Raw genomic sequence first — 22,920 nt, 5'->3', positions numbered from 1 at the left:
GTTTCTTGCTTTGTTCTCATTTAACTGCGTTTGTGAAGTGCTTTCGCTTTTGTTATTGTTATAAGTGTTTGCAAGTGATTGCTGAGTATTTTCAATAATATTTCAAGTGCTTTTCAATAAGATAAATAGTGAAGAACAATGGCCTAGGGGTTTATGATAGTGAATAATTTTTTTGTACGCCTGTTAGTGCATCTGTAAATAACTTCAATGTGCATGTATCAATCGAACAGCCATTCTTTGTACTTTATCGTGCTGAACAGCAAAATGTAAAAATATCAATGTTTCTAAATAATAACTGTTGCCGTATATTTTCTTTAAAAAAAAAAAAAAAAAATCTTAAAAAAAAAAAAAAAAAAAGATGATTGTCCGTAATCTAACAACAATTGCTCAATTTTATTCTGACAATACATATATCTTTCTTTTGTGCGTTTTATAGGAAATTCATTAAGCTTTTTAATGCCACCTTTATTTTTTTTCTAGCTTTCTAACGCCACCTTTATTTTTCTAACGCCACCTTTATTTTTTTTCTATCATTATTCCTTACTTAGGTATGATATGAAACGTCAACATAAGTAGGTTGGAAAATCTGAAAATTGCATTCCATAAAAAATTAGCATTTTTTAATCAGTAACAGCTAATTAGCAAACACATTTATAGCAAAATGATTGCTTCCACATGAAAGTTCAAACATTTCCCCAAAAATTTATGTATAAAATAAACTCCCCAAACCTAATTATATTTTTCATTATTATTTCAAAAAAAATATCTACGATTTTCCTTAAAAATTTCACATTCATCACATCCTTTTTATTATTTCTAAGCCTTGCAAAGATTTACTGATTGTTTAAGGAAAAAATTCAATCATTTGCTGACATCATAAAACAAACCAGAAGCATATATCAGTTATAGTTTGGACATATCGATTTTTACAAAGAAACTTTTCCGCACGAGCCCCATTTTTCCCTCCACGGCATAAGTCGCGTACCTGGTAGCGCTATCGGAATCCCCGTAAGCGCGAGAGGGTTAACCTGTAGTGGCACGGCGATGAGCCGAGAGTCGCCTCTCCATCAGTAGGAGTCTTGCAATGGAGGATATGCCTGATTGCTGACATGATGTAATGTAGGAAAAAAGATGCCTTTGCCCTGGGCACAGTACCATAACAACAGACCAGAGAACACCTGTCACTAACTCTAACACAACAAACAAACCACTACCCATCCAATGAACTGGTGGGCACTTCAGGTACAATTTACCCCCAGGCTCCACAAAAACTCAACATCATTATAACAAGGTGAAGAGACAGAAGAGAGACAGGATCTTTCCTATGCTTCTTCCACCAATACCATGCCAGCCACTGCCAAAGGTCCAAGCATACTGCAGTTTTCAAATAATGTTTCCACTTCTTTTAAATAATGAGTTGCAAAAATTGACTTGCACCTCCAAAAGGCCGACAGAAGAATAGAGGAGAGGGATAAGTTATGTTTGAAGGTGAGAGAGGTGACTACTACTCTGGCTTCATGAGTTTTGAATTTGATCAATGGAAAAGTGTCTTCCTGAATCCAGGAACGTGCTTCAGAGATCAGGTCTCAAAAAAAGAATGATAAGGCATTCTTAGAAAGTGGATGAGAAGGATTCTTGATAGAACACAAGAGGTTGCTGGAGGGGCCTGTGATCTTCTCGGTCCTATGCAGATAGTACCTCAGTTATCTGACTGGGTAAAGAACCCCCTCTTCTTCATCTGAGCCCAGAATATCCATTAAGTTCTTGATATGGAAAGAGCGAGGCAAAGTCTTACAAGGATCCTCATTCTTAGCCAAGAAGGCCAAAGTGAAAGAGCAAACTGCATCCCCTTGGGAGAAGCCAATCCTTTTATTGATCGCATGTAGCTCACTTACACGTTTAGCCGTAGCCAAGGCTACTAGAAAGAGGGTCTTCTGCAAAAGATTCTTGAGAGGTGGAACTGAGAGGCTCGAAAGGAGGGCCCGAAAGCCACTTAAGGACAACACCCAAGTTCCAAGACACTAAATCAGACTTCTTCTGCTTGGACGTATCAGAAGACTTAAGATCATTAAGATCCTGATTAGATGAAAGAGCCAAACCTCTGTGCTTGTAAACCGAGGAAAGCTTCACTCGGTATCCTTTAATGGTGGATGAGGAAAGACACTTGGAAGTCTTCAGGTACATGAGAAAGTCTGCAATCTGAGCTAAAGACGTCTCAGAAGACAAGACGTGATGTCTGAGGCACCATTGGTGGAACTGTCTACTTCGACTGGTAGACGTTGTAAGTACAGTGAATCCCCCGTATTTGCAGGGATGCGTCCCACACCCTCCCAGCGAATAGGTCAAATCCGCGAATGCTTACAACGCCCCTCTAAAAACGCTTATACCTGTCTACCATGAAGGGTCAAACACCACAGTATGCCTAAAAATACCAGCCTACATCAAATATACATTAAACTACAGTATTACCTTATTACTGTATTAATCCTTGAAATGATACTATTAATATAATTTCCAAGTCATCTTAAACATTTTATCGTTACATTTATACGTACATACTGTATGGCTTACAGCTGTAGGTGAAAATAATCCAGTCCCCCCTACGTATTCAGCCACGCACATTTTCTTCCATACAGTTACAAGCTGTTCCATTTTCTTTTCGGGGGGAACACTGGTATTTACGTATACATAATTCACAAAAAGAGAGACAAAAAATAAAAAAAAAATTTATGCACATTTTAAAAAATTTAATACTACTTATATATTAACCCTCTAATGCCGAGCCTCTATTTACAAAAGTGTCTGTCATATGCTGGCGGCGTTCGGGAGTTAGCGCCGAAGCAAAAAAAAAATAACAATTTTTAAAGTAAATTGTATTTTTCCTAACTATACAAACCCGAGGTCCTTTACATTAGGAGATACTTTCAGGCGTAGAAATGAAACGGCCGCTAAACTCTTCTTGAACAAGGTGGTTAGGCAGTAACTATCAGGTAGGCTGATACTCCGCCTGTCCTGATGTAAACATTCCAGTTAGCCTTTCGCCCAGGTACAGATTGAGGGGTAGCGAGGTGGGTATATTTTCAGTGACCGGTTTGTATAGTTAGAAAATACAATTTACTTTAAAATTGTTATTTGTCTTATTAATAACATACAAACCTCGGTCCTTTACATTAGAGACTCACTTATTGGAGGGAGGAATCTGAGAAAGTCTCTGAACTGACTGGAGTTCACCATCTTGTCTTCCTTCCTGGTCGTGGAAAGCGAGGAAGGGAGTGTAACTGCCTCTGACAAAAGATCGGTTGTAAGAAACGCAAGATCAATTGTCAGGATCTCTCTAGTCTTTTGGTATGAAAGAGGAAACGCTAGTTCATGCAAAGTGGTAGGCTGGGAAGAATTTGACGTCGGATGACAATAAGGCAACACAAGCATTGGGTTGTCTCTGATAAATATGGTCTCCTTCCTCCCTTGCAAGAGGAAGGGAGTGGGGTTGCTTTATTAACCTGAACGAAATAGAACGGCAGCCCTGTTATGCGCTATCTGCCTCGACGCCTGGGTCCAGCTTAACGGCATGTCCGCTCCCTGTCTGTGGAAGAGAGCCAGAGGGAGAAAGAAGAGAGGCTAGTCATCAACCTATTCTCCACATCACAGCCGGCACAACATAAGCAGATGCAATCCTGTCCCGTTAGGAGCTGGGACAGGCTACACAACTTGTTGAGCAGCCACTACAGGGCTCTAAGGAAAAAGTGTCCAAGGACTCCAGCAACATCCCGGAGGTGAAGGAGGTGAAGGTAGTCTTGGTTGGGACCACACACCCGCCTTCAGCTCCTGTGGTACCGACATATTCTTCCGAATGCGAGGATGGACCAAGCCATCGACTTTGTGAGCTCGGTGATAGGTACCGGTATCGCCGCCATCAGCTGCCACAAGTACTTTTGATCGCTTCACGAAGTCAGGAGGAAGATGTGTCCTTAGACATTTTCCTTGGGAGAGAGACAATGATGCAAAAACGCGGACGCATATCCAGGTTAGGAATGTCAAACCTTTCGAAAGTACCACAGTTCTAATAGACAGAGTAATCTAATGATCTGGATCGATACAAAGTCCAAGGAGGAGGGAACAAGAAGGACTCGAACCCACAGTTTGATGCCAATGGATTGGAGTCCACTCCACGACATCCTAAGAAGATGATCCCACCCTGTTCTTCATCTTCTACGCCAAAGCCAGGGTAAGATGAGAGATGGACCAAGAGGGCATATCTCTATCCGACGAGACTCTCGTAGGGCGAAAAGAGCACGACAGGAACCCAAACGAGAGCCGCATGCCACCCAGGAAACATTCCCTGGGACAGCATGACTGAAGAAGCTTCTCATCCGTAGCTAACTCTCGACTAAGGAGACGTAAGGCTACTTCAGATAGAAGACTAGGCCGCAAGGGCCAACATTCTTCAAAACTGAAAGGGAGAGAAGCAGCCTCGGGCGGAGAAGACGCAGGAAGTCCAGACTTGGATTTCCAGCGACTTGACCCGGGAAGAAGTTCGACAACGAAGACGGATCCAGTCCCTGGGACAGTGTTGCAGAGACTTATGGATATCCAGCTATATCCGCTAAGCCGCCAGCGAAAGCCTGTGCTTTCAGGCGAAAGCTGAGTGTCTTCCAGTCCTGGAACCCACAGAGATGTACTGCCTCCAAGAACCGCTCTTGTGTAGTTGCACAGGAGAATGGGTCAAGGGGAATTTTCTCGATGCTCGGGCAATCAGGTCGGAAGAAGGGGAGTCTTTAAGTATTTGTCTGTAACCCGGGTGAGCAATGCTTGTGAACCTCAGCTAAACGGACAACACGGAGGGAAAAACGCGATATCGAAGCCACCAAAAAAGACAGTGCATGCCTCAACAGAGGCGGCCCCTGGTCTGGTATGAGGGAGCGAGAAAACACTACTGACTTGTGTGCAGGAGGCAAACAGAAGGACGGGTAGGGATTTCTCAGTCCAGCAGTTTCTGTATGAGTCTTCGTGGAAGAGTTATGAGCAGCATGTTCTGTCCCGATCACTCAAAACTCGAGGCCAGCTTGCTTCACTAATACATCCCCACCAGGATGAGACCTGGTTGAGCTGTCGAGTGCATAGAACAACACTCGAGTACCTCTAAATGTCGAGATAAAGCAGGGGGAAAAAAACGATTGCCTCCCTGTTTGTCTAGACAAAAGTCACTACTGTGGTTTTATTGTTCAATGAAACCCAGTGAGTGTCAAGTAGGAAACCCATCCTGGATTCCTCGACGGCCAAAAGGCTGCCCTGAGCCCAGGACGGTGGACGGGAAGGTAGTAATCATCTCGGTCGGTAATAAATTCAAGACAAGGTCTTTACCAGTGTGCGCCTATTCTCAACCTGTGAATCTGTGAGTAAACACAAGATTTGGAGGGAAATATGAAGGCATATTCGGTTAAGTTCCTATAATCAAGCATTAGCCTAACTCTTTTCCTCATACCGAAGAGGAAAGAACGGGAAAAGGAAGCAGACTTCCATTTTCCACCATGGGAAGCTTCTGCAAGATGACAGGGACCAAGACAATTATCTCTAGCCGGGCTGGCATTTCCCGTAATCGGGTATCACGGGAGGTGGTGGGATGAGAGATCGATGGAAAGAATTGCAGAGACCCAAGGGAAATAGATACTTCTCCTGAAGGAATACATTCCCAGGTCTCGGCAATGTTGCTGCCAGCTCCAGAGACTCGATAAGCATCATTTTGTCCGGGCATCAGCAGTTGCAATCTTCTTCTGAAGCCTAGGACTTCTTAGCTAAGGAGTTGAGGTGGGCTGGCTTGAACCCAAGGTCGAGTTGAAATGACTAAGACCCAAAATTCTGGCCATTGTCCAGTTGACAAGGCAGTGCCCTGGTGGGAACCTTGATTACCAAGGTATCGGGCAAATCTCTGAAAGAGAAAGGCAGAACCAAGAAAGGTTCAAGCTCCTCAAGGGTCGAGCCAACTCGACTTACAAAACTGGAGATCCGACTGGGACAAAGTCCTTCTTCTAGCACCAGAATTGCCCAAAAACTGTGGTCAGCAAGACCTCCGAGCAAGAAGAATTCATATCTGCCGAGGCAGGGTGTAGTTCGGTGTTTCGACCTGAATTAACTCCATCAAGAAAAAGAATCCATCAGGTCGGTGAACGCCGAAGACAGACCGGGCGTCCCTGCATTCCTCGGCCCTCGGAAATGCAAGGGCTGCAAGTGATGAAGGTTATTCATTGGGGAGCCACGAATCCTGTCCCCGGGATCCTTGCGCCGACGAATCAGCCGGGTCTCTCGAGAACACGTGGGGCGTATCAGACGGAAGAGGAAGACCTCGCACCCGATGCGTGAAACTCCTGTACTTCTCCCTGAGGAGACTTTGACAGATCCATGAAACCCTTCTCTCTCAGCTACCTGGTTATAATACGAGAGAATCGGGGACCGATACTCCAAAAGCACGCCAGGCAGCCGAACCCGAAGAAAATTTTCGTCGGAGCTTCTCTTGTCCATCTCCCTCTCAGAATAACCGAAAGGAGAAGAGAACAGGTGAGAGAAAAGAGAGTCTCTACCTGTCCTGCCAGAAATTAAGCAGGGAGAGGTGGACCGTGGAGCAATAATCAATCAAGAGATTACTGCCACACGGAAAGAAGAGCACCTATGCCGTGGCAAAGTGCTTCTTCCTGGGGAAGAGCAAAAGTTCACTCGAAAGTATACAAGAACCCGAATCGAAAACCGAGTAGGGCCGAAGCCGCAGCCGAGCCGATCACGAACGCGATCCAGCTGGTCGGTATGTGGCAGACTGGGAGGCAGGCGAGATGGGCGAAATAACGAGCCAAGCCATCTGGCAAGCCGAGTCAAGTCGAAGCCGAAAGCCAGTCTGGCAAGCCATGTCAAGTCGAGCCGAAATAGTCTGGTAAGTTATGTCGAGCCGAGCCAGACAGACTCATACCGGGCAGGCCAGACTCGCCTGCTGTGAATAATTGCTAGTTTCCCGAACTTTAAACTCCTTCGAGGCCGACCGGTGGCCGCAGGCCCCGAGAAGAAGGTTCATAGGGGAATTTTGTGTCTGCTATTCGCATGCCCAACCCCAAAGTTCGAGACACACACTAAGCCCCGAGCAACTGAAGTAGCTGATGGCAGAATCGAGACACTGGATGTCGCGGTACACCGACACACCTGGTGTGTCCCGCGACCAGACACCTGGGTGTTCGGCAACCAGACACCTGGGTGTCCCGCAACCAGACACATGGGCGCCTGGCAACCAGACACCTGGGTGTCTACCTGGGCGTCTCGCAACCAGACACCTGGGCGTTCACTCAAGGTCCCGCAACCAGACACCTGGGTGAAACCCGGCAACCAGACACCTGGGTGTTCCCGGCACTTTCTCTCGCCCAATGCCTCTCGTAAGGAGAGCACCTGGATTCATAGAATTCGAGCTACCCACTAGACTTCCAAAATCGCGTGGAGCGGCTGCTTTGTTACTCAATAGATTAAAAGAGCTGCCACAGAACCAGTCTTAGATGCAGACTTCCAAGACTGGCAATTCCAGGGAATGGCCTCGAGAGGCCGTGGCTTCAGCCCCGAAACGCAAGATCCCACAGGAAAATGCCAGACCGGCTAACTTGTCTTCCGGAAGAGAGTCAGTCCCTTGGAAGTCCCGCAGGACTCCCAAAGTGAATCTCTTCCTTGCTTCTGGTGTTCAAACCGATAGGATCGATACACCAGGCTGGGAACCCGACCGAGCACTGGCAAACACTCGGGGAGCACTTGCGGTGCTGGCAGGAAGAGGAACCAAGACACCTGGGTGCCTCGGCCCTTTCTTCTCGTGACTGCCCGAACTGGGCCCAGGAAAATTCTCCAGACCAGATCGATACCGAGTATTCCATAGAATCTCGAGCACTGCCGCACTCGCCGAATGAGCTCGGCAGCTCCCTCATCTTAGCGCGAACCTCTAAGACTCGAACGTGGAACGCAAACTGAGGTCTGCGCGCTCGCTTCCAAACACAAAAAAAAAAAAAAAAAAACCCACGGCTATGCGTAATCGTTCCCTAACCAAGGTCGGGAAGATCCAACGAGACCCACTGCCTCCTCGGAAGGAGGCAGTCCCTATATGTCCAAGGGCATCAAGGAGAAGAAGCAGCATCCTTCCTTCGGCCGATGGAGGTCTGTCCACCTGACCTCCAGGACTCCTCGGGAGAGGAAGGGAAGACGCAGCAGAAGACGCAAATCAGATAAGATGAAGAAGACGGCGCTACTTCCACAGGACAGTTTCCTTCATCTCCACTCCCACATCTTCTACAGGATGGTTGACATCAAACATCGTGAACCCTCCAGGGTAGTCCGCAGGAACACAACGGATACAGCCAGACACCACCACCAGGAGAAGCATGATCAGACAGCCGATGCAGGAGCTACGCAGCAGTTCGGAGGGCAGGAGCTACTGCAACGGCCAGGAACATCACCTCAACAGGTCTACTTCCTAAATCTTCACGCCGACATCTTCTACAGGATGGCGACATCGTATCCTGGGGCAGCTGGCAGGAACGCACGGAAGCAGACTCCGGCACGCACTTACCAGAAGCAGCAGGAATGATCAGGACAGCCGATGCAGGAGCTACGTGCAAAGGTTCGAGAGCAGGAGCTATGAACGGCCATGAAACCGCCACTTCCATTGGGCGACTTCCTTCCCTTCACGCCCAATGCCTTTCTACAGGATGGCAGGCAGGCAGGAACACAACGGAAGTGGCCCGGGCACTCCACCACTAGGAGTAGAAGCTGCACGATCAGACATTTGATGCAGGAGCCACGCGCTGTTCGGGAGGCAGGAGCTAAATGCAACAGACAGAGTGGTCACTGAAAGTCACCAGCATCACAGGAGCGATCAGGGCGCTGCCGCAGGAGACCAGAGAGCAGCCCCAGGACTGTCGAGTTGACATCTGAGCAAAACACAGGAACAGCAGGAGCAGATAGATCACAAATACGAGGAAGCATTGCAAATACATACATGAAAACCAGCAATGACAGCGCATCGAACTACCTCAGCGGAACAGAGTCAGAGCGATCCTCGACGCGGTGGCCATGTCATCTAATCAGTACGTGGTCGATCCCGGGCTAACACTGAATGAAAGTCTGACTGCTTCATGCAAGATATTCTTTGATATATTATATCCAGCCAACTACTGCTGTCTCTGCAATGCTCACTGTCAACCTGAAAGAAAAACAAAATATGATTAGTAGAGGGAGGCTCCTCCTCGCTACAAGGGGAACAGCCCCACGCAGCTGCTAGGAGTTACTCTAGACGCAGGTTGTAGCCAACTTCCTCCCCCTCTCGTGTCTTCACCGACGAGCGAGCTAAGAGGCGAAGGAGAGAGAAGGAAGAACCCACGGGAAGAGAAAAAGGACAGAGGGGGAGGTTACCAAGGGCGCTGCGGAAGCGGAACTTATCGACGACGCCCGTGAACCTCCCACTCAGCCCGCGAAATCTTCAAGCTTATGTGGCGAAGTAAACACTCAGCAAAAGAAGGAAGAAATCAGTGAGTTCTTACACACGGAGGGCGGAAGCCCAAGGCGACCAATCTTACATTCCGATGGATGTAGGGGAAGTGAAGAAAAGCGCCCCAACTAATCCCGAAAGTACAGGGGCACTCAGTATTACGCAAAGGGCCGCTGGAGAGAAGATACCACTTGGCTACGCTTACTCCAGTTGAGGCCCTTTGGCCGTCAAAACCCAGACAGGCAGGGAACGACGGGCTTACACAAGGTTAGTCACAAATCGCGGGTTTGTATTACCAAATATCAAACACACGCAATATATAAACAAAAATACAGAAAGATCCCACCATAAGAGCTTAACGACAGTCAGCAGAGAGAACGAAAAATACGTCAGCAACAGCTGACGGCCGAAAGCAAACTGGAATGTTTACATCCGGGCAGGCGGGTATCCCCGCCTACCTGGAGGTAGTTACTGCCTAACCACCTTGTTCAAGAGTTTAACGGCCATTTCAGCCTGATTTCCGAAAGTATCTCCTAATGTAAAAGGACCGAGGGTTTGTGGCATTGTGTCGAACAAAAGTTTTTTTCAAAAAATCACAGCACGCTTAGTTTTTAAGATTAAGAGTTCATTTTTGACTCCTTTTTTTTGTCATTGCCTGAGGTTTAGTATGTAACCATCAGAAAGGAAAAAAATATCATTATAATATATAAATATTGAAATACATGACAAGCAAAAAAAAATTTTTTCATATATAACTGTATACAAATCGTGCTGTGAGCAAAACGGCTAAAGCTACCGAGTTATTTTTTTTCTTTGTATTGTACACTAAATTGCAATGATTTTGGTGTATAACAAATTGTAAAACGATCAAAGCAACACAGAGAAAATATTATCACAAAATGATGCATGAATTGTAACGATGCGGGACGTAAAAAAAGTTTTTTCAAAAATTCACCATAAATCAAAATATTGTGCTAGGGACTTCCTGTTTGTTGAAAAATGAAGGTAATTGATTGATTATTACTAGACTGTAAGTATTTTAGCTTACAATTGCAGTTTTCGACCATTTCGGTCAAGTTAAAGTTGACCGAAGGTAGAATTTTTTCTATTTATCAGGATTTATATGAAAATATTTCAAAACTGATAAAAGCTACAAACATGAGTTACTTTTTGTTTTATTCATATATAAAAATTTATGTAACGACTAATATAAAACGGTGCAAACATTACGACAAAGTGACAAAAGAATTTCTGAGATATTCAGCCGAGTTACCGCGCGGACGTAAGGAAAAAGTTTTTTTTCAAAAATTCACCATAAATCGAAATACTGTGCTAGAGACTTCCAATTTATTGCAAAATGTAGGTAAATGATTGAATATTACTAGAATGTAAGAGTTTTAGCTTACAATTGCGTTTTTCAACCATTTCGGTCGAGCCAAAGTTGACCGAAGGTTGAAATTTTGGCACTTATCGTGATTTATATGAAAATATTTCAAAACTGATAAAAGCTACAACCATGAGTTATTTTCTGTTGTATTCTACATGAAATTGTGCATATTTTCATATATAAAAGTTTATGTAACGACTAATGTAAAACGGTGCAAACATTACGACAAAGTGACGAAAGAATTTCTGAGATGTTCGGCAGTTACCGCGTGCGGACGTAAGGGAAAAGTTTTTCAAAAATTCACCATAAATCGAAATATTGTGCTAGAGACTTCCAATTTGTTGCAAAATGAAGGTACATGACCGAATATTACGAGAATGTAAGACTTTTAGCTTACAATTGCGTTTTTCGACCATTTCGATTTCGGTCGAGTTAAAGTTGACCGAAGGTTCAAATTTTGGCACTTATCGTGATTTATATGGAAATATTTCCAAACTGATAGAAGCTACAACCATGAGTTATTTTCTGTTGTAATCTACATGAAATTGCGCACATTTCCATATATAAAACTTTATGTAACGACTAATATAAACCGGTGCAAACATTACGACAAAATGACAAAAGAATTTCTGAAATTTTCGGGTGAGTTACCACACGGATGTAAGGAAAAAGTTTTTTTCAAAAAGTCACCATAAATTGAAATATTGTGCTAGAGACTTCCAATTTGTTGCAAAATGAAGGTAAATGATTGAATATTACTAGAATGTAAGAGTTTTAGCTTACAATTGCATTTTTCGACTATTTCGGTCGAGTCAAAATTGACCGAAGGTTGAAATTTTTTGTAGTCGACGTATGGTACGTCCACTCGACACCCAACAGACAATTTTAGTCGACGTATGATATGTCCAGTCGGCTTTTAAGGGTTAATGCTGTTGTATACATATAATCATTGGTTCGTATGCACTTATAAGTCATTGGACTTCTCCTAAGTGCATTCTCCTTAATAATCCACTTATATTCCATTGAATTATATAACGATTGAATGGGGTATATAATATGCGAGCAGTCAAATTACTCTAAATTATTTAAGCTGATATTTTTTAATTTGTCATAAGTTAATTTGTATTTTTGTGGGTCTTGATTCATTTTTTGTTGTTGTTTTAATTTGACTTTCGTTAACTGTTATATTTTTACTATCTGGATTTAATTTTTCCATTTTGATTTTTTTAGAATATCTACAACACTGGTAAGTTTTTCTTTGTAATATTCTAATGTTCAATACACATGCAACCTTCTTCATGAGTTTTGATGTTTGTTTTTTTCTTATTCTTATATCTCATGAAATTTCTTAGTTATAGTTTTATTTCTGGGGCACATTGCTACTAAGCATTTACTACAACAACATGTATCTTTATGTTCATTAGTTTGTTGTCCCTTCTTGGTTTTTCTTGTGGTGCCTATAATTGGTGATGGGTGAATTTCTTTGCTTTCATTGTAATCTATGTTTTGGTTTTCCAATTCAATCGAATTTTGTGATTCTGCTCCAAGAGGTATTATTGTTACTATGGGAGACAGTGGAATGCTTGACTTAGTGTTCTGTTTCTGAACTTGAGCTTTTGGTGAGATTGGTGGGTTATTTATCTTTTTACAGCTTCGTTTGGTGGAATTAGGTGGGGTCTTATCTAGTTGCCTCTTCCAAGTTGTGTTATCCATTGTGTCACAGTCTTGTGATTTTAATTCTTCTTCGTCTTTCTCTATGTCAATATTTGTATCTATTTCTGGTAAGGATGTAAATCTATTGTCCACTGTGATAATGTCATTGTTATATGAAATCTCCACAGAAGAGTTCTTTTGATCAAGTATTTTTTTTAGTGATATTTCTTTATTTTTATCGTCATTCACTTCAGTTTGGGTATTGTTTGATTTTGAAGTATCTGCATACCTAAACTTCTTAGCTGGGTCATTCAATCTTTTCACTTTTAGTTCTAACTCTGCTTCCCTGATCGACACTCCAGTTCGTTCTTGTAATTTAAGTTCAGTGTTGTAAATATAGACAGCACATGTTTTAGATCAGGCATGATGTTCTAGGCCACAATTTATGCATTTTGGTTGGCCACAGTCCCAGAGTTTTTTATGTTCTTGAGAACTGCAATAGGCATATCTGGGAAAATTTCTGCATTTAATGGCTGTATGGCCATATTTGCAACAGTTCTTGCATTGCATGGGTTTGGGAACATAAGGTCTTAGGTCCCTGTTTAATCCCAGTACTGTATTTTAATTTTCAAAGACAAGGTTTGGCTATTTTGATTGATTTATTTTTGTCTTTCCTTCTTGGGACCTCATATTTTGCAGTCTTCAACACTGTTGTATCTTTTCTGTATTTGTCTTACACTCATCTCTTGTGATGGACATCGGTTCAACATGTAATTTTCCAATTTTAATAAGGGTATATCTTTGTCAGCTTGTAAATTCAAAAACCTTGACCAGTTTGATTCTCCAAAGAGGGAATCAAAGTGAACCAAGGTTGGGTCAGGTCTATATTTTCTTTTATTTATTCTTTTAGGCTCCAAAGGGCCCGTAGCTGAAAATTTTAAACTATTTTCTATTCCTTTTTTTGATGGAGACACAGGCACAGAAACATCTGGCTCAAAGGAGACTGGCTCCATTGTAAAAATGCCAGGTCCTTTTCTCACAGGGATATCCTTTTTCTCGCATGAGTCGTCAACACTTGGAGAATTTTCAATCTCCAAGGTGGGTGCAGGGGTCGTCATCTGTGCCAAAACAATATCATCAAAGGGCCCAGGGGTACTCGACTCTTTATTTTTACTACTCATAAAGACTGAATAGAAAAAAAATAATAAACCTGAAAACTTTAAAAAGATATCATTAGCCTTTCATGGCATTTATTCTTCCACTAATGGCACAATTGAGAACTGACTCCAAATGTCCGCCCCCTACCCTACCCCACTGGGGATGGCATAATATGATTAAAGTGGTCCATGTGTAAGCCAAACCTGCTTCCTAGGACCGAGAGTATTACAAGAATACAATCATTCCCACCCTAATCGTATTATGGGCAAACCAGATAGAATGCCGAGAGTCCTATCCCCAGAGCCAGACCACCCTGGAGTCCATGGCCCAGCCCTAAAAAATAGTTCCGCCCTTGAGATATCAATCTGATATCTCTCAGGTCCGAACATTATCGGGTAGTTGATGATCCTACCACAGTTCTCACTATTTAGCTTCGGACATAAACCCAGTCCCAGCTATATCTTTTCCTATTTAACAGGCCCAATAAATTTTAGCAAAGTGGAAAATTCCACAAAATTAGTCCAAAGAAATGTGTAATACATGAGACTCTTGGACTCAAACCCGGGAACAAATTCCTGGGGTTCAAGAGCCCCCTCACCACGTCAGGGTGGTCCCACATCGAGGGGGATGGGATCCCTAGGCCCCCCCACCTCATCAAGGGGTTGGGATCAGAGGCTGGCAAGGACAAGTGCTGTTATTCAACAGCACCAACCTTACTTCAGCCTCTACTTCATTTAGAAAAGAATCAAAGTAGACCAGGGACTCAAGACAACTCAGTATCCACATGCAGTTGTCCAGTGGGCCTGATAGTCAACAAAGACTACCCCCAGACAAAACCCTCTTGAGTGAACACCCTCCTTCAGGTCATCTCCCTATAGACGGTGCTACATCATTCCAGGGCAGGATCAAAGATCCTGCACAAAGACCACCTAAAACATATGAGAGAGAGAGAGAGAGAGAGAGAGAGAGAGAGAGAGAGAGAGAGAGAGAGAGAGAGAGAGAGAGAGAGTGTCCTTGATCAGAGACGGTCTAGCAATCGACTAAAAGAAGGCTAAGAGAGAGAAAATAGCCAATCTGTGGTATAAGTTTGGCATTAGCTGAGATAAAGTTCTTTTGACGATTCAGGGCACAGTAAAAAAAACTAAACTAGGCTGGATTAGCCCTAAACTAATTCCCTGTACAAATACAGGCAAAATCATACAGCCAAAAAACACCAATTATAACTCATGACCAAGGCAACTGGGCAAGAGCCTAAGCTCTATTGATGGCAGGGAAAAAATCTGCAGATAAGGTCCAAGTGCTTCCTGTACCTCAGTATCCGAATGCCAAAAACCTGAGATGTCCCTCCTGCAGGAAGAGTAGGCCTACCAAAATCTCCCACAGGATCGTTCTACACTTGGGGGTACAACCCATTTGGTTTTAATACCGATAAAGGTACATACTTCCTCGTAAAAAAGCTTGGAAGAAATGCGAACACTTCTTATCCTAACCCCGATGCTTATCCAACCCTTGCATCTTGGAAACCTCCAACAAAGTACATGAAAATGGCAAATGGTTCCTGATGCCCTTGACCCATCTAGTAGAGGCAGGGCCTCTGCCAGGTGATGAGTAAGGGTAGGAGATGTCGTTAACCCAAGTTCACAATGAACCCATGATTCATGGAGAGCGCACTGGCTCATGAAAACATGAGTGAAGGCTATCCATGATAGTGCCAAAACCTTCCTAGAAGATGAAACTTCTACATGAAAGACAGGAAGGAAGGGGAACCACCTCTTACTAGGTCTGGATGATGGAACCATATGGGGACTGTCACTTCCCTGGACCTCTGACCTGTTCCCAAAGAAACACCGGGAGAGGGAGACAAAAATGACAACAACACACACTACGCTCAATTCTCACTTGCTCACACTGGCCCTGCAAGCCAAGGATCCTGTAATGGTAGCATGGGTACCCCAGCTGGAATAAATAGCCATGGCTAGCTGCGCTGGACATGTATCCCTGGGTTCCAGAGAACCCTGGGTAGCAGTTGCATCTGTGCAGGGAACACAGGCAGCAGCAAGGGTCCCAGACTGGCAGTCCAAAACCCGTGACTGGACCAGTACCCTGAGATAACAGTTGCACCCTTGCACAAAGCCAAGGGTGTGCAGGTACTCACAGTACCATAAGTGTGAGTCAAGTCAGTCCTTGTCCTCAGAAAACCAAATGCTGGAAGCCTATCAAGACTTCCTGCAAGGAGAGCCAGACATAGAGGCCTTCTTCCACTCGAAAGTATCATAAGAGAAGGGTAAAGAGGCAATGGGAAACACCACAATACTCATCACCACCGAGCAATCCAATCCGAAGATCAGGCCCCATCGACAGAGTCCAAGCTGCACAACTGGCCCCAAAGAACCAGAGATAAAAGGGGCAAGGAGCTACCTTGCCACATGGCCATCCAACCATGGAAGGACCAGGAATACCGGCTCACTGCTCCCCAAAATACTCAATTCAAAACCAAGAATACAGGAACTGAATGAGCAGCATGAACAGGCTGTGCAAACCATTCTCTGTGAGATCCTGAAAGATTGCTGGAGAAGAGTCAAAGAATTTCCCCTATCATCTTGGTCACCCAACTGAGGGAGAACACTGTTGAACAATCAGCAAACCTAACCCAACCTGTAGATCAAGTAACGAAAGCCAATGGTCTGTGAGAATGAGCCATGCAAACCCCTCTGTGTGATTGCAAGGACTGTGGTGAGAAGAGCGTAAATGATTACCATTTACTAGTCAATAAAACATAAATCCGGTCCGTAAACTCTGAAAATGAGGAGTGAATAAGTCACATGAAGGACTGATGCACTCTTTCTCTCAGAGTCAGAAAGAAAACTCGACTTGAAGCTAGTTCGAAAGCTTACAGAAGTGAGATGAAGAGATACTCAAGTCTAATGGGCACTAACCAGGAAATCAACTGCTGACAGCAATGGAGATTCCCTGCCCTACCCGGAAGGGAAAAGTGCATGGAAAGAAGCTTAATAAGCCTTCTGAAGTGGGGCAGACTCCCTACTCTAAACTCTCATCCATAGTCAGAATGGAGGTAAGGTTCGGGAAGAATGACCCAGAAGTGGATGAAGGGAAGGAGAACACCTCTACCTCCTTCCTAGAGGAATACAGTTACAAAGCCTACTCTCCCAATGAATACGAAGACGGCCACGCTAGCAGGATTACCTAAATAGGTAAACCTTACTCTCACGGAACTTACAAGTGGTTAAATCTATTGTACCTGAATGATACAGCTGTTGTGTAGCTAAGAGAAGCTGCTACATGTCTGATGAAAACAAATATTCATTATTCATATTGCAAGGAAAAAACAAATCCAATTCCTGAGAGAAGGCTTATTTGACCAATGGGTTTCAATAAACACAATACCAGCACAATCAAAAAACAAAAAAGGAAAAGGGATACTGCATTTAATCATCAAAAGTTCGAATGGCAAAATTCAGGCAGTCCTGAAAGACGTCTGAACTTGACAATGCCAGGTTACAAAGTGGAGTTAAGTCTGACGTGGGCTGGGTTTCCCCCTGGCTGTCAATAAGTTTGAATGGTCATTCCCCATGTAAAGAATACAGGTTTGTATTTGTGTAGGAACAAAGGTACAATAAGAGGCACTAAAATGTTAATACTTACAACAAAATTTTCATGTTCGACACGAAGTTTTTCCACTCCCGGCCCATAAAGTTCACGCAGCAATGCCATGATGCGTGTCTTCTTGCCAGCACCAGAGGGGCCATACACAAGTAAGTGAGGAAAGTCACCACATTCAACCTGTAAATTAATATTTTTCTTTTAACTGGCAAAACATACTAGCAACCTCACTTTTCATAATACAAAACTTTACTTAAGATGAAAATGTACATTACTGCATAATTTTCTTACAAAATACAGTTTCAGTTAAAAAAGTGTATCTTCAGAAAAACTAAACAGCCGTCACTAAATACATTCCCTAATTAACAAATGAAGGCTGAATCTAATGTTTTATATAGCATATCCATCATCTCATCTCCTACAAAAATGCATAATGGTATGTCACTCTGTCAGCATGACGTCAGAATAGGATTTTAAATTAATTTTTGCGTCTTATTACAAAGAACACATTAAATTTTAAAAGTAATTTGAATTTTTCCTAATACATAAACCTTTACTTTTAACATAAGAATTTTGCTCTCCTAACATACTGTACATACCTTTACTTTTACTGTAGGGAATAGCTCTAAGTGCAAGCTGGAAATGGCTGTTTAAAGCTTGTTGTTGAGGTAGTTACCTATCGACAGGTAGGGGGAAGCCCTGCACACATGTTGGTATGTTTTCCACTTTGCCTTCTAGCCCAGGTGTTAGATTGAGAGGGTTGGCTGAGGTGAACCATGTATGTAAAGAACCTGAGGTTTGCATGTTAGGAAAAATGGTATTTTCATAATAAAATAAGGTTTCATATATACTTACCTAGTAATTGCATAACTATAGCTTCTAATTATCGCGGCAGCTTAAATTTTGAAATTCGTGGTAGCACTTCCATTGTTTTAGTGTAGGTGACTAGCCTCACCCACTTTCGGGGAAGAATAGGTACAACACAGCTGAAGAGCTCAATTCGTTTGTGCCCTATGTCCATGAGAGGGGAGGAGGGAGGGCTCTGATTCTATAATTATTTGGTAAGTATATACGAAAGTGACATTTTATAAAATAAAGTTTTATATATACGTACCAAGTAATTACATAGGTATTGGTTCCCTAACCTACGGCAGCTTAAAAATTCAAAATTCCCGCGGTGGCGCTTTATCATTAGTGTGTAGGTGACAAGATCCCGCCCACCATCCAAACTCAAGGAAACAACCCAGCGGAGAGCTCATTTCGTTTTACGCTCTAATGTCCATGCAAGGGGAGGAGGGCAGGCTCCAATCATGTAATCACTTGGTAAGTATATATAAAACTTTATCATAAAAATGTCATTTTTGTATAAGTAACTTACCAAGTAATTACATAGCTGATTCCACATTGTTAGGACATGGGAAAGAGCTTGGACATATTCTACTCCAAAGCATTAAGTAAGTAATGAATTTGAAATAGAATGGTTGCTAACACCGAATAAATGTTTGTTGTTTCCTTACCTGTTGAGAGAGCTGCTGCAGGTAGGTACTGCCTCTGGTCAGCGCTTATCTCAACTTGTAGTGGACGTGGCAGTGTAGCCAAGGGTCGCCACTACATTAATGGGAACTTTGCAGTGGAAGAAGTACACCATATGCTGACAAAGTTTTAAAAGATGCCCTTGCCCTGGACGAAGACCAGAATACAAAAATGACAACACTATCACCTACATCACAGAATAAAACCAAAACCCAACCATTATCAATAACAAAATACCAACTGGTGGGTACCCCAGGTACAGTGTACCCCCAGGCTTCCCATCGACTCAAAACCTTAAGTCAAGGAAAGTGGATAGCAAAGGAACAAAGAGATTCCCTATGCTTCCTCTCCTAGCACCATGCCAGCCTAAGAGAAAGGTCCTAAAGTGCTACAATTTTCAAACACTGTTTCTCTTCCTGGATCTGAGAGTGGGCTTCTAATATTAACTCTCTCAGAAAAAAGGATATGGCATTTTTGGAGAGTGGGCAAACTGGGTTTCTTACAGAGCACCAGAGGTTGCTCGAAGGTCCTCTAATTTTTTCTGTCCTCTGAACATTGTACATGAGTTACCTCTCTGGACAGAGGAGTCTTTCTTCTTCCTCAGGTCCTAAGATATCCATAAGGTTCTTGATGACAAAGGATCTATGCCAGGGTTTAGAAGGGTCCTCATTTTTTGCAAGGAAACCAAGAGAAAGAGAGAAGACTGCGTCCTCTTGTGCAAAGCCTATTCTCTTGTCTATCGCCTGTAACTCGCTAATACGTTTGGCAGCAGTGAGAGCCACTAAAAAGAGTCTTTTTCATGAGATTCCTGAGGGGAAACAGAACGAAGAGGTTTGAATTGAGGACCTGAAAGCCACTTCCGTACAATGTCTAAGTTCCAAGAAACGTTGGAAGAACTTTCTTTCTTGGACATATCGAAGGATTTGATCAAGTCGGTGATATCTTGATTAGAAGGCAGGTCCATTCCTGTGCTTAAAAACTGAGGTGAGCGTCGACCTATACCCTTTGATGGTAGAGGTCGATAGCTTCCCGACGGAATTTAGGAATATCAAAAAGTCGGTTATTTGGCTTATAGATGTCTCAGAAGAAGAGATGTTATGGAGACTGCACTACCTGAAGACTGCCCATTTTGATTGGTAGAGCTTTGTAGAAGAAGCTCGTCTGCATCTCGCAATTGCCTTTGCAGCCTGCCTCAAAAACCCTTTTGCTCTGACAAGGCGCTTGACAGTCTGAAGCCTGTCAGGGCCAGAGCGGATAACCCTTGGTGGAATCTGAGAAAGTGGGGTTGTCTGAGCAGAGAACGTTTTTGTGGAAGGAGTCTTGGGTAGTCTACCAGGTCTGGAAACCATTCCTTGTTCGGCCAAAATGAGGATACTACGGTCGTGGAGGTGTTCTGATGTGTCAACAGCTTGTTGATTGCTTCCCTGATCATTCTGAAAGGAGGGAAGGCGCACTCATCCAAGTCTGTCCAGTCAAAAAGCACGGTGTCCGTGCTCCATGCTTGAGGATCTGGGACCGGAGAGCAAAAGAGGGGGAGACAGTGGTTTCTCGACATTGCGAAAGGATCCACTGTGGGTTTGCCCCAGGTTTCACAGGTTGTCGCAGACTTTCGGGTCTAATCCATTCAGTTGGAAGGACCTGTTTGAGGCGGCTTAATTTGTCAGCAATCATGTTCATTCTCCCTTGAATGAACCGGGTGACAAGAGAGAGACTTGGTTCTCCTCCGCACACTGAAGGAGATCACTCGCCGTCTCATACAGAGAGAAGAAATGAGTGCCCCCCCATTTGCGAATGTAAGCAAGAGCCGTGGTGTTGTCGGCATGTACTACAATCTTCTTGCCGTGGACCAGATCCGAGAAGGACTGAAGGCCCAAGTGAATTGCCTTCAGTTCCTTTACATTGATGTGAGAATTCTGTTGTACCGTATTCCATGTTCCAGAGACTTCCTGGCCATCCAGAAGGGTGCCCCAGCCTAGGTCGGAGGCATCTGAATAAAATAGAAGGTCTGGGTGCACTGGGAGAAGAGACTTCCCTTCCTGAAGTCTTTCTCCGCACAACCACCACCGGAGATCCTCTTTGATTTCCAATGTAACCAGGAAGATGAATGAGTCTGGTTGGGTTTTTCTACAACAATTCACTTTGAGGAAAAACTGAAGGGGTCTCATGGTTCCCAGAAAACTCATCCACTGCACTGCTGAGCAAGAAGGAAGAGCAAGGAACTGACTGACAGTTTGAAGGCAGTTCTCGACTCTTTTGGGCGACAGAAAAGCCTGAAAGGTCTGAGAGTTCAGTATCATCCCTAAATACGGAATCTCCTGAGTTGGTGCCAGAAGGGATTTCTTTTTGTTTATGAGAATGCCTAACTCCTGTGTGAGGTGAAGAGTTCTTCTCAAGTCCTCCACGCACTTTTCCTCCTCCGACGAGCGGAGAAGCCAATCGTTATAAGTTGATGTTGATTCCCAGAAGGCGAAGCCAATCCCCCAGAGGAGCAAGAATCTGTGTGAAAACTTGAGGAGCTGCTGATAAGTCAAAGCATAGGGCCTGGAACTGTAGTATCCTGTCCTGAAAAACAATGCGTAGAAATTTTCGTGAGTCTTGATCAACAGGGACATAAAAATACGCATATCCAGGGTGACCATCCAGTCCCCCTGTTGTACTGAGGGCATGACTGAGCGAACGGTCTCCATATGAAACTTCGTCTCCAGTACGAACACATTCAAGGGACTGACGTCCAGAACAGGCCTCCAGCCCCCCGAGGCCTTCAGAACCACGAAAAGGCGATTGTAGAAGCCCTTTGAGTCAGGATCTAGCACTTCTTCCACTGCTCCTTTGGAAAAAAGGGATTTGACTTCTTGAGAAAGAGCCAAAAACTTTGTGGAACCTTTTGAATATGCTGTCAAGGCGATTGGAGATGTAACTAAAGGAGTCTTTACAAATGGAAAGGAGTAGCCCTCCTTGAGAACCTTGATCACCCAGGGGTCTGCTCCTCTGCTCTCCCATTCTTTCCAATAAAGTAGAAGTCTGGCGACTAACTTCTCACTTCTTTGGGTTGGATTTGAAAGGGTTGAGACTGAAGAGGGGAGAATAATCTTAATGTGGAAGGCACAGGCTCCTTCCGACGTCTAGTGGACTGTGCCAACAGGTCAGTGGTGGACTCACTCTGCAAGTCCAAAAGAATGTCCTTCACTGTGTTTTGAGGAAAGAGGTGAGACTTGTCTAAAGGAGCAAAAAGCAGAGCTGATTTCTGAGTTGGCGACACTCCTTTCAAGGTGAATGAACACCAGAGATCCCTCTTCTTAAGGAAGCCCATAGAAAATAGGGAGGCGAGTTCTAAAGAGCCATCTCTAATTCCTCTGTCTGAGCATGAAAGAACTCCTAGCCAATCGGAGGCAAAATCTTCAGCTAGATCGGACAGTCTTCAATCTTTCTCACTAGTGCCCAGATGGCCCAATCAAGGAAACTAAATATCTCAAACACCTTAACCCTTAAATGCCGAGCCTCTATTTACGAAAGTGTCTGCCACATGACGGCGGCGTTCGGGAGTTAGCGCCGAAGCAAAAAGTTTTTTTCAAAAAATCACAGCATGCTTAAATTTCAAGATTAAGAGTTCATTTTTCGCTCCTTTTTTTGACATTGCCTGAAGTTTAGTATGCAACCATCAAAAATGAAAAAAATAACATTATCATATATAAATATTGAAATATATGACAGCGCAAAAAAAAAATTTCATATAATTTATACAATTCGCACTGTGAGCAAAACGGTTAAAGCTAATGAGTTATTTTTTTTTCTTTGTATTTTACACTAAATTGCAATGATTTTTGGTATATAACAAATTGTAAAACGATCAAAGCAACACAGACAAAATATTATCACAAAATGATGCATGAACTCGTAACGCGCGGACGTAAAAACGTTTTTTTTCAAAAATTCACCATAAATCGAAATATTGTGCTAGAGACTTCCCGTTTGTTGCAAAATGAAGGTAATTGATTGAATATTACTAGAATGTAAGTGTTTTAGCTTACAATTGCGTTTTTTACCATTTCAGTCGAGTTAAAGTTGACCA

At 43.4% G+C, this 22,920-nt stretch overlaps 1 protein-coding gene across 2 annotated transcripts in view; it reads right to left on the bottom strand.

Moving 5' to 3' along the window:
* Positions 1-22,920, bottom strand: part of RfC38 (replication factor C subunit RfC38) — a 230,369-nt gene that overhangs the window by 164,773 nt on the left and 42,676 nt on the right. For both annotated transcript variants that reach the window (XM_067134414.1, XM_067134415.1), the window contains exon 2: positions 17,361-17,498. In XM_067134414.1, coding sequence (XP_066990515.1) covers positions 17,361-17,498 — 138 coding nt within the window. The remainder of the gene's footprint in view (positions 1-17,360; positions 17,499-22,920) is intronic.

This window comes from Macrobrachium rosenbergii, chromosome 36 (genome assembly GCF_040412425.1).
Source record: "Macrobrachium rosenbergii isolate ZJJX-2024 chromosome 36, ASM4041242v1, whole genome shotgun sequence".
Taxonomy (NCBI): domain Eukaryota; kingdom Metazoa; phylum Arthropoda; class Malacostraca; order Decapoda; family Palaemonidae; genus Macrobrachium; species Macrobrachium rosenbergii.
This window is presented reverse-complemented; position numbering and strand designations above follow the sequence as displayed.